General features: G+C 43.4%; 1 protein-coding gene across 1 annotated transcript in view; it reads right to left on the minus strand.

Moving 5' to 3' along the window:
- TRMT11 (tRNA methyltransferase 11) overlaps positions 1-12405 on the minus strand; it is a 392197-nt gene that overhangs the window by 195439 nt on the left and 184353 nt on the right. The window contains exon 10 of the mRNA XM_078648927.1: positions 6482-6551. Within this exon, the coding sequence (XP_078505053.1) occupies positions 6482-6551 (70 nt within the window). The remainder of the gene's footprint in view (positions 1-6481; positions 6552-12405) is intronic.

The following is a 12405-nucleotide window of genomic DNA, read 5'->3' on the forward strand; positions in this document are numbered from 1 at the left end:
CGAAGTGAGAACGTTTCTAGATAGGGTCGGTCCTTTTGTCTGCCCCTGATTAACCGCTTCCATGCGGCGCACATTTCCCAGCTGTGCGGGTGAATTCTACACATGCACAAATCAGACGGCCCCCAGGTGTCCGACACACATGTCCACTGTGACGTCAGACGGCCGGGGGCCTTCCAACGCATGGAAGAGGCTAAGGCTTCAGGAATACTGTTGTTTTGCCCTTGTTTCACTTATTCCTTCTTGAAACCAGCATCAATGATACTTGCTGTCAGAGCCATCACCTTGCACAAAGGCTGCACCTCAGAAACAGCAAGAAAATGATACATGAAAGAGGACCAACCAAAACTGTTTCTTAAATATAGATAGTGGATTCACTTACCCTGTTTGGATAATGCGTCTACAATCTAGATCCAAATCACTCCACTGTGTCACACCTCTGCCTGAAAGCAAGGGAATGACCCACTGAGTACTTGAAGGACTGCTGTGTGATCAAGTCTGGATTCTGAATGCAAGACAGTTTCCCGTGGGAGAAGGGACATCACCTGAGGTCTGCACTCTGCTGGTGGAAGTGAGGATCCGCCTAGAGACTAGAAGTCCTGCTTGCCTGCCTTCCTGCCTGCTGAAAGAAGGAAGGAGAGTGCCTAGCTCTGCAGGAGAAAATTCTGTCCAGGAGGAGAATCCCAGCTTGCTCCCACCTTAAGGAACCACTAGGGGGGCAAGCTAATATAAGAGAATGAAGCTAGGAGTGACCCATGTATGAAGGGCCACTCAATCTACCTGAGGGTTGTTACTGTAAGCTGCGCCAAAACAATGAAATTGCAGAGCATCATCAGTGATCAGAATTCTGACTTGTGCCTGAGAGAATGGTGCTGTGTTGTGAATAATCATGGATCGAACTTCATGATGGTAAGTTCAGGTGTAGAAGTATAGAGAGCCCCATTAGGAGCAGTGTATCTGCTGCTCAGCCCATAATACTGAATATTTCCATCAATGACCTACACACTTTCAACTACTGGGTTAATTCATATGCATTTCAATAAATTCATAAACATTAAGAAGGCAATAGTGACCATTCATTTTCTCATTATTTTTTATATTTCATAATCTTTTTTCTTATTTGTTCAAAACATTATCAGACACATATTTTCCAACTGCTTTCATTACTTTTACAGTTGTTCATTGTCACAAATTCATATTGACAAAATTCTTTTACAGTCAAAAGCATACAAAATTTATAAATAAGATATGTAAAAGATCATTTCCTATGAAAGAATCTTGTTCTGCAATTTGTCCCTGGAAAAGAATAAATACATATAATCAAGATACAGTCATACAAAACCACACACTCTATCTCTACCTATACATTCAAACTCTATCTGTACACAGTTGAGTGATTGTTGACAAGACAATGCTCCTGCCAATGTCTGAGTCTCGGACAAACCATAAGACTCCGCACAAGGTCGACGCGCGTTTCAGTGGAAAGCAGTTCTATAAGCTACCTTCCTCAGGACCTATCCAGATATCAAGCAAACAATTCCCAGGGTACCTATATAAATATATGACATGATCAGCACTATTGCACAATTGAAAACAACTTTTGCATTTATATTTCTACAAGAATATTTATTCTGATGAGGCCAAGATGCAAACACTCAATTACTACCATGGATCGCATCACATTCAACCATTGATTGAGTCAAGGATAAGAAAAAAAGCAAACTTGAGTAAATGAAATTCAGAGCATGACACCCTGTGTGTATATAGATACAGTATCAATGTCACCAAGAAGGTTAAATTAGAAAGTATGATGAGGTATAGTCCACACCCTGTGTTTTAGAGTAGTACCTGCAACCAGAAATACCTAATCTTTTGGCAGTAATAGTACTTCCTTCCCTTACATAAAATCAATGGGGCTAAACTCCTGCCCTTTACTGCTAACATTCCACGAGGTATGCCTCCATCTAATCGAAGGTCTTGAATATCTCCCACAGTAAGTTTATCGAGGAAATCCTAAAAATAGAGAATATATGTTTAAATTTATGTCTTTTGTATTAGTAGCAAAGCTGGGCGGAGGGGAAGATACTCTACCAAATCCTCTTACCTCAAAAATATTGTTTTTTTGTTCGTTTTTAGTTGTATCCACTTTTCAGAAAGTCACAGACAGTCAACTGTAGAAAATGATATATTTTAAATCTAATTAGTATTCGTAATTTTTGCTGGTAATTTTTGCTAGTATTGGTTGGTATAAAGTCTTATTATTCCCAGATATATACTAACCTGATATTATTGCTACGCAGACATAGGTCGTTGTCCAACTCAACCATTTATGATTTTCTCCACTTGCGTCCAACACGAAATAATGTAATCCCTATAAGGGGAGACATAAATATTCACGTGGCCTGTTTGTGCTCTTGAAAGTTCAAAGACTTTGCATCCTAGTTATCTCAAATATGCCGCTATATATGGGGTTCCTTTGGTCCAGTAATTTGATTATAATCGGTAAGGGATACATTGATATTCCTATCTAGAACAGTACCATAACTCTTCGCCTAATATCGTGTATAGTTCCGGGATAACCCTCCCACAATACTCTCCTGATGGTGGGACTCTACGTGTACCCCCGGCGGGTGGCTCCGCTGTTACCAATATATACCACCCAGTCCAAGTTTCTAGTCACCAATAATCCTAAGAAGCCCCCAAAAATATATTACACTTTACTGAGGGGTAACGGTGTGGCAAAAAAACTGAGTGGGTACCTCATTTCCCTAAAATTCATTTGTAACAATTTCCTCAATCATTACCTCACTTTAAGGGATGCTGACATTTCAAACCTACTGCATTTATCTCTACTCGACATTATCCTCTTCATATTGACTAACAATTAATTCTCTTTATATCTTTACAAACACTCGCTCTATACTCAAGCCTCCATCTATATGTGTACTATTTATACATATTCGTATTATTACACCGATAGTCAGAGCGTAGTCCTACTTCTAATATGGACTACATAGAAATAAGACCGCCACCAGGCATAATCTTTGATGTGTAGAGGTTCCCCCTCGGTTAAGAACAAAACAAAACCTAATGTTAGTGTGTTCTCTATTACCTCGATGACAAGCCAAAATTAAATGCTAACCTCTTATTTAAAGTAAAAGGGTACTAATATTATCGCCCAGTTGTCACTTACTTTTTCCAATTTCTTATGGTGTCTCCATCATGCCGTCTCGCAATCCGCCAGAGGTCGAATTAAGACGTATGGGAGGTAGACCTTTAAATACTTTAAAATCCCCGCGCTTTTACTAATTACTGAACAAGAACGCGAGAATACAGGCGAGATTTCCCGGACTCAGTATAGCAATAGGTGTAAAAAGGGGACTAGCTCCGGTCGCCATCTAAAGTGTGCCAATATATCTTGCGAGAATTTTCACGAGGTTTTCAAGTTCGATGTGGCCATCTGTCTTCCCCGGACTCAGTGTAGCAATTGACCTCATCAGCACCCACGCCCTCGCTTCCACGGACTACATCCTCCTCGGGGACCTGAACATCCACCTAGAGAATAACAACGACGCCAACTCCACCGCCCTGATAGACAACCTCGCCAACCTCGGACTCAAACAGCTTGTGACGACTCCCACCGACGCCGCTGGACACAAGCTGGACCCCATCTTCTCCACAAGCCCCCACATCTCCTTCAACCACACCACGAACCCCACTGGACCGACCACAGATGCGTCCACTTCACCTTCAGGAAACACACCACACACCACCGCACCCAACAGCTGCCACGTCGCTGCTGGGGCAAGGTCACGAAGGACCAATTGACTACCACCCTCGCCCTGAGACCACCCGCCGACCCCACCGACCCCGACACCGCCGCGACCAACCTCAAGCAGTAGATCAACAACTGCGCCAACGCCCTCGCCCCTCTCAAGACCTCCACAACCAACCACACCAACAAGAAAGCCGCCTGGTTCACCAAAGATCTCCGGACCTCCAAGAGCACCTGTCGGAAGCTGGAGAAGAAATGGCTCCGCGATCGAACACCAGACAGCCACACAGCCCACAAGAGTGCCACCCGCAAACACCACCAACTTATCAGGACCGCCAAGAGGACCGCCTTCAAGGACCGCCTAGACAACAGCGCACACAACACCAAAGAGCTCTTCAACATCGTGAAAGAACTCTCCAACCCCAGCTCCAACACCAACGACATACCACCATCACAAGACCTGTGCGACTCCCTGGCCACCTTCTTCCACCACAAGATCACCGACATCCACAACAGCTTAAACTCCGAGACCCCCACACTCACCACCGAGTCCACCACCCCCGCGACCACCACCCGCACCAGCCGCCTGAACGCCTGGTCCAACATCAGCGACGAAGACACCATCAAAACCATGAACTCCATCCACTCCGGATCCCCATCCGACCCATGCCCTCACCACGTCTTCAACAAAGCCAGCACAACCATCGCCCCCCACCTCCGGAAAACAATCAACAGCTCCTTCGAGACAGCAACCTTCCCGGAAAGCTGGAAGCACGCCGAGATCAACGCCCTTCTTAAGAAGCCCAAGGCGGACCCCAAGGACCTCAAGAACTTCCAGCCCATCTCCCTGCTCCCGTTCCCGGCAAAAGTGACAGAGAAGATTGTCAACAAACAGCTAACCTGCTACCTCGAAGACAACAACATCCTGGACCCTTCCCAATCCGGTTTTCGCAGCAACCACAGCACCGAGACCGCCCTCATCGCCGCCACTGACGACATCAGGATCCTAATGGACAAAGGAGAAACAGCCCCCCCTCATCCTCCTGGACCTATCAGCAGCCTTTGACACAATCTGCCACCGCACCCTATCAGCACGCCTCCATGATGCCGGAATTCAAGAGAAGGCCCTGGCCTGGACCACATCTTTACTCTCCGGCAGAACACAGAGCGTCCGCCTCCCACCCTTCCGCTCATAAACCACCGAGACCATCTGCGGCGTCCCACAGGGATCCTCCCACAGCCCGACGCTGTTCAATATCTACATGGCACCGCTCGCCCACGTCGCACGTCAACATAACCTCAACATCATCTCCTACGCCGACGACACCCAGCTGATCATATCCCTCGCCGAAGACCCCCACACCGCCAAAGCCAACCTCCACAGAGGAATGAAGGCCGTAGCCGACTGAATGAAGGACAGCAGACTGAAGCTGAATTCAGACAAGACGGAGGTCCTCATTCTCGGACCCACCCCATCGGCCTGGGACGACTCTTGGTGGCCCACATCGCTAGGCACAGCCCCGCAACCCACAGACCACGCACGCAACCTGGGAGTAATCCTCAACTCCACCCTCTCCATGACCAGGCAAGTCAACGCCGTCTCTGCATCCTGCTTCTACATCCTCCGAATGCTCCGCAGGATCTTCAAGTGGATCCCCCCTGACACGAGAAAAACCGTCACCCAGGCCCTCGTCACCAGCAGTCTCGACTACGGGAACGCTCTCTACTCAGTAACAACAACCAAGCTCCTGAGACGACTACAACGAATCCAGAACGCCTCGGCACGCCTGATCCTCGACGTCCCCCGACGCAGCCACATCACACCCCACCTGAGAGGCCTGCACTGGCTCCCCGTCAACAAGAGGATCACCTTCAAACTTCTCATCCACGCACACAAAGCACTACATAACACCGGACCTACATACCTCAACAACCGACTCAGCTTCCACATCCCCACCCGAAGCCTCCGCTCAGCCAACCTCGCCCTCGCCACAGTTCCTCGAATTCGAAAAACCACCACCGGTGGCAGATCCTTTTCCTACCTCGCCACCAAGACCTGGAACGCTCTCCCCACCAGCCTACGACAGACTCAGGACCTGCTGGCCTTCAGAAGACTTCTCAAGACCTGGCTCTTCGACCAGTAGCGCCCCCCCCCCACGCCTTGAGACCCTCACGGGTATGTAGCACACTTTAAAAATGCATTGATTGATTGATTGATTGACATTTTCGTGTATTTCTTTAGTTCCACTCCTTCAGAGATTGCAATTCAAAAGATTTAGACCTGTCCTACTTTTTCTGCAAATCCTCAATTCACCCTCGGTACGCCTGGCAGTAGGTTCTTTTATCAAATTTACTATTCAGTATAGAAATACTTTAACCTTTTGAGTATAGATGGTTGATCTCACTAGCTCATTCAACTGAGAGGAAATTATGTTGTCTTTAATGTTGTACTAATGTTTAAGTTCCAGTTCATTTATGTCTTACCTCATATAAAAACTTCCTTATGTGCATCTTTAGCTTTCTAGGTTTAAGAAAATGATGGTTCTTGGTAAGATCATCATTTTGTGTATTTTTTACACAATCATATGCATGAACTCTAAGTGTAAATCCCTGTTGGTTATGTATCGATTAATTAAGTGCTTTTATGACTATTTAAAAAAGATTGACTACAGAATAACAAAAGAAGAAATAAAGACAAGATTTACTTACCATATTTCTGTTTTAATAATTTCTTTTTGTGAACCTGTTTTTCTTGTTGCCTCCCTTATGCCGTACGGGGCTGTATAAATATAAAAATGATAAAAAATCAATTGGCATGCACATGCATCAGAGCACCAAATAGATAGTATGCATTATGTGTTCTAGAAAGAAATGCAATTGGGATAGTCAAGTGCATCTTATCCATGTTTCTGCCAGGAAAGTCAATCTAATCAAAAGGCAGGAAGAAGGAGAAGATGCCAAATTGGGTCTGTTTGGGGTTCCCAAGATGGGGTTGGCGGAGAGCCTCTACAGGCCAAGTGAGCATTAAGGGAAGCACCTGTATCCGCGCATTCCCGGCATCAATGAATAATGTGCTGATCTCTTTTCAAATTTAATTCATAGTTACTATGTTTCCCACCAAAATAAAAGCAGCCTACATTACTGAATTAGATAGCTAACAAAATGGTCCATGCTTGCAAAGTGGGGCAGTTTTGAACTCACAAAGACACTGTTATAAGTGATACGGAGAGTATGGAAGCATGGATTTAAGCTTGCTGTAGGCAATGCTTGTTTTTAATATCTGGGAACCTTTCATAGCTCATAATGTTTAACCAGTCATTTAAGAGAAAACTGATTCACTAACTTCCCTTTCCCACACTTGACCAAAATAGAGACATACGGGCTGAGAGGAAGAATTCTGAAGGTTGGGGGAGAATCAGCATGCCTATTACTGACTTGTTTTTTTAATTTTCAAAAACCTTTATTGTAGGCTAAAATGATCGAACACAGCATAGTGCCTACAACCCTATTCGGGCCGGCAGCGAAATCTAGCATTGGGTATAGCAGTATAGGCAGTGGAAAAATACACAGAAAGCCGTCTACAACCACGTCGGGCTGGCCGCGTCAGGTGTAACATTTTGGCAAATGTCTTTTTAGGGCTGTGATCATAATAGACAAACCTGAAGAAATAAACATTACTACTTAAACATTGTTGACATTATAAGTTGCCCACTCAGATAGCATGGACGTACTGGTAGCATCACAAGTGCCACTTCCCTAGTCCCTGTCATCCCCCTGTGTATTATCCCCAGTCTAAGTGAGAGCTAATGTGCTTTAGCTCGCATTTCCTTCAGTTGACTCCTCGTCGCCAGGTCAGGGCTCGGTGACTGTGTCTGTGGTGGTGGTCTGCTCCAGGAGATATGTTTGGAGGGGAGCCCATATGTCACATGGACGGGAGGAAGGTGGCAAGAGCTCGGCATAAGTATGTAATTGGTCTTGGCAATAGAGAAGGTCTTGCAACCAGTCTTTACATTTGGGAGCTCTCCCTCTACCCCACCTGCAAGCGATTCGCCTCTAAGGGACAAGGAGCGCTAGGGAGACATATTTCCGCACCGCAGCAGCTAGTGCCTCAGTAATATATGTATTTGACACAAGATCCAATCATTTCACGTTCTTGCTTGAGTTTCTAAGTAGGGTTAAAAATTGTCAAAGCGTAATTATCAAATGTTTTTTACAAGACTTGGGAGGCAGCATATTTACTATAGCTGTATCATCTCATATTGACATTTACATTTGGAGCAGTGTTGTGTAAAGTGGTACTTCTGTCAACGCAGGACAATAGCTACGACTTTTGTCCTTGTCTGAATTTTCCTTTTACAGATATATATGGCAAAGAAGACTGATTCTCGTGCTCACAAAATGCTTTCAAATTACCATTTCTAACCTGTCAACCAATATATAATCTAGCAAACAGATTGGAATTACTTTTTAACCAGTATAGTTTGTCTTTGACCTCAGAGGTTTTACACTGGTTGATACTGAGAAATTGAAGTTTGTTCCTTGGTATTGTATCTGTTATGGACTGCGAACACGTTTGCAACACCTCATGAAAATAAGAATTATATTGCAAACTACCCATTTCATGTGCTTTTAACCAATGTGATAACTGATGCAGACATAACTTTGTTGCTGTCCAGATTGAATAGATCACCATTCTCCTCCATAAACATATTAACAACTTCCTCAACTGTGTATAGCAGAGAACTGGCATCTTTTGTCAAAGAGTTTTGTACACTAAGTATTTATTCATGGTGGCACTGGTTGTTTTTTTGGCATTCACGAATGTTAGTTCAAATTCATTTACAACTCTGGAAATCTATGCCTCAAATATCATCCATCTTCTGAGAGCTCCTGGATTTTCCGTCAGACCTACAGGATCTCCTTCTCACTTGATAATAGCAGTTTCCTGCTCATGATTTTGATCTAGAGCAATTGATGAGAACAGGTGGTTGCTTTTATTGACAACAAACTTTCCTTTAAGAAACTCTTAATGAATATGTGTGTGGCGTTCTGCTAGTGTTGCCTTGTCGCAAATGTAGACAGACAGCCATCAAGAATAGTGACTATGATTTGTAGCAAACATCCATGGAACCATTTGATCATGTACTTGAACATACAAATCAAAGTTACCCTCGCTAACTGAGGAAACAAATTCACGTGCAAGTATCTGCAGAGCCATAACAATAGGCCAAAATTAGAAATGAAGGTGCTTGTTCGATTTCCACTTAATACAGTTAGACAACTCCCTTATTTCTTCATCGGACTATCTAGATAACGTTGATAAGCCTTCCTCTGTAATATGTACACTGCAGCAACAGTAATGTGATGAGCATGAGGTGTAAGGGCAAGTGGAAAACCTTCAATACAACATCAGCTTTACCTATAGTAGTGATGTCAACTCACACCAACATATTGGTCCATCCACTGTTCGAAAGCCAGTCTCCAAGTACTTTAAACAAAGTTATTTTGATATGAAGTCCCTCCCCCATCATCACAACATATTTACCTTTACCATATAGATGTGGTACATCTCAGTGAATTTGTTTAGCTAGGGTGAAGAGAGGTTAGTCCACTGAAATAAAAGGTGTTTGTCCTGGATTGAGATAATGAACAGACTCCTTAATGACTTTCATGCAATGCAAGACCATGGATTTAGAATAAGCACTTTCTATGAAAAGCAGCAATAATGCAGTAGTTGACAGTGGTCTATTGATAGGTAGTAGCAATGATACATGATATGCTGCCCAAGATATGCTTTCATCAGAAGAAATATTTCCACTCTCTACATTGCGCGAAACTCTTTCAAGCCATTTATATTCATAGGTATTAGCAGCATCAACTCATTCACTTTGCCGATCACCTGCTACAGATAGTAATGGAACGTGATCATCTGTTTGTTGACTGAAGCTATTACGATGTTTGTACACAGTACCATAAGATTTCAAATCTGTTTTGACTTTTTCATATTAGGATTAATCAACACAATACCATGATCAATCCTTTCTAGTTCTTGTTCTGGGTGTTGTGTCAGAGCAATTGCTGTTCCATGGAAAAGTCCTTAGCTGTGATGGAACTTGCGATGTGATCTATGTTATCAATATTTCCACTGGTGGGTACTTGCAAGTTCAGTTTTGGTGGACACACAACTTATTCACTCTCATACAGTGCGCAAATGCTATACGTCAGCAGATATTTGCAAAACCCGATCATATGAAATACGAATACCTTGTTTATGGAACTTGTTTTTAAGTTCTCAATTTCTCATTTGACTGTGGATAGAAAGAGCAGTGTATATGGGCAGAGGTATTTCTTTGTTGCTGTTATGTCTAGGAACTGAAGAGTCGTTTCTTGAATTCTTTACACTGTTAAATATTAGTAATTCGGAAAAAGACAACGCTATATTGGTAGTGGCTGTTTCACAGGAATACGGATCTCCTATGTTGAATCCATCAAGTATCATTTTACCCAGAGCAAGAAGTGATTCCAGAACTCATCAGCGTTTACCATCATCTCCAAATGTTCTATTGAAATGTTCTGATTTCTGCATCATGTCCCTTCTGACAATGTTTGCTGCATTAGCAATATTTACGCCGTCAGAACCTGACATCACAGGCAAATACTAATAAGGATCCTAGATCATCTTCAAAAGCTAACAGGACATCTCTTCCTTCATTGTATGCCCTCAAACCTCTTGTATTTCTGAGAATTCTCTCTTTTAGTCTTCACGAGTTAACCTTACCTGCAGCGGATTAAGCTGTTTTACTCTAATTGTGTAAAGGTTTACTAAGTCACATAGTTTGAAAATTGTTTTAACATCTCCCACTTGCAAATCTTTCAGATAAGGTACAAGCTTGCCTAGAGCCATTAATTTCTTCTACTGAGGACTTACTAGGTGATTCACTGTCATTCTTTCATACATTGTGTGCTCTGTTATAGAGTCCAACGAAATATTTATGATTGAAATTCACTATCTTGTGTGTGCAATATCACCTATATTGAATTTTACAATAAGTGCTGTATCTTGAACTAACTCAGAACACTGATAAACATTAGCATCCACATCATCCATTTTTTGGTTTATGCATTTCAGATGTATCTGATTCTTTGCAAAAGAAGGAAAATGCTACTTATCCTGTATGCTTCTGTTCTTGGCATATAGAGCTGTAGAGTCATATGCTTTAGCATAGATCGCCATCTGGTGTTGGACCCGGATGTTTGCACTCTGTTTTTCTTCGAAGAAGTCTTTGTAGTCATGAGGTAGGTGACTGCTCCTTTCGGTGATAATGCGCATGGGCATCGACTCCATCCCTAGATAGTTTTGCAGTAAGGGTGATGATGGAGGTAGTAAGAGTAGAAAGAGATGTCTATGCATAGTGTATCTAAGTAAGATAATACTGCAACAGATAAAGGTACCCGGGCAGGCAGGTGGGTGCATATGACTCTATAGCTCTATATGCCAAGAACAAATGCATACTAGGTAAGTGGCATTTTGAGTTCGAGGCATATGAGCTGTAAATCATTTGCTTTAGCATAGACTATACAGCAGTTATCTCCCAAGCGGTGGCTAACCAGTATCTGTTGCAGTGGTTTGAAATAATGTTCTTAACCCCTTGCATGCTCATGACGAGCTCAGCTCGTCATGAGCCACAGTGCTCCGGTGCTCATGACGAGCTGAGCTCGTCATGGCCTTTAGAACGCTCGCATGCTGGGCTAATTCCCCTGCTGTGCGAACGTTCTAAAGAAACGGGTGTGGTCATGACGCACACAAGCACTGTGCTGCATGACGAGCTGAGCTCGTCATGAGCACCTGGGTGCTGCGCGCGCCCCCCCTCCCCCCAGCACAGCGGGGGAATGTGCCCAGCAGGGAAGGGGTTAAAACAACCTGGCCCACACTAGCTAGTTGTTTTGCTAACACATCTACACAATAGTGCTTTGTGAATGTGTGTGGTGTAGACCATGTTGCAGACTTGCAGATGCCATCTAAGGGTATGTTCCCTAACAATGTCATAGAAGAATTGTTAAGGTGAGTTTAGCTTTAAGGTAGCATATTTGGATGCACTTAACTATCCACCGTGCAAAACTTGCTTTTAAAATGGGAGTGGGGAAAAGCAACAAATAGTTGTTTAGTTTTCCTAAAAGATTTAGGGCCAGATGTAGGTAACTTCAATTTAGCGAGTCCTTAATAGCGATTTTTACCGAATCGCTATTAAGGACTCGCTAAATTGAATGTAGGTAGGAATCGCTAAAATATTTGTGATTCCTTAATATTCCTTAATAAGGAATCAGTAATTGAGATTCGTTATTAAGGAATACCTAGCCATTCATTCCTATGGCCTAGGAGGCCCATAGGAATGAAAGGGAAGATATCCACTATTAGCGATTCGGTATTACAGAATCGCAAATAGCGGGAGCTATTTCAAGGGTGCCAGGGTGTCCAAAGGACAACCAGTTGCACCCCTGAAATGTGCATGTGTGAACATGTGGCGCACATACATGCCCTAAGGGCATGGATGTGTGCCACATGGCACATTTAAAAAAGCAAAAAAGTGTTTTTTTAAAGGAAATCACTACTTACCACCAACTTGAAGTTGGTG

This window comes from Lissotriton helveticus, chromosome 6 (genome assembly GCF_964261635.1).
Source record: "Lissotriton helveticus chromosome 6, aLisHel1.1, whole genome shotgun sequence".
Taxonomy (NCBI): domain Eukaryota; kingdom Metazoa; phylum Chordata; class Amphibia; order Caudata; family Salamandridae; genus Lissotriton; species Lissotriton helveticus.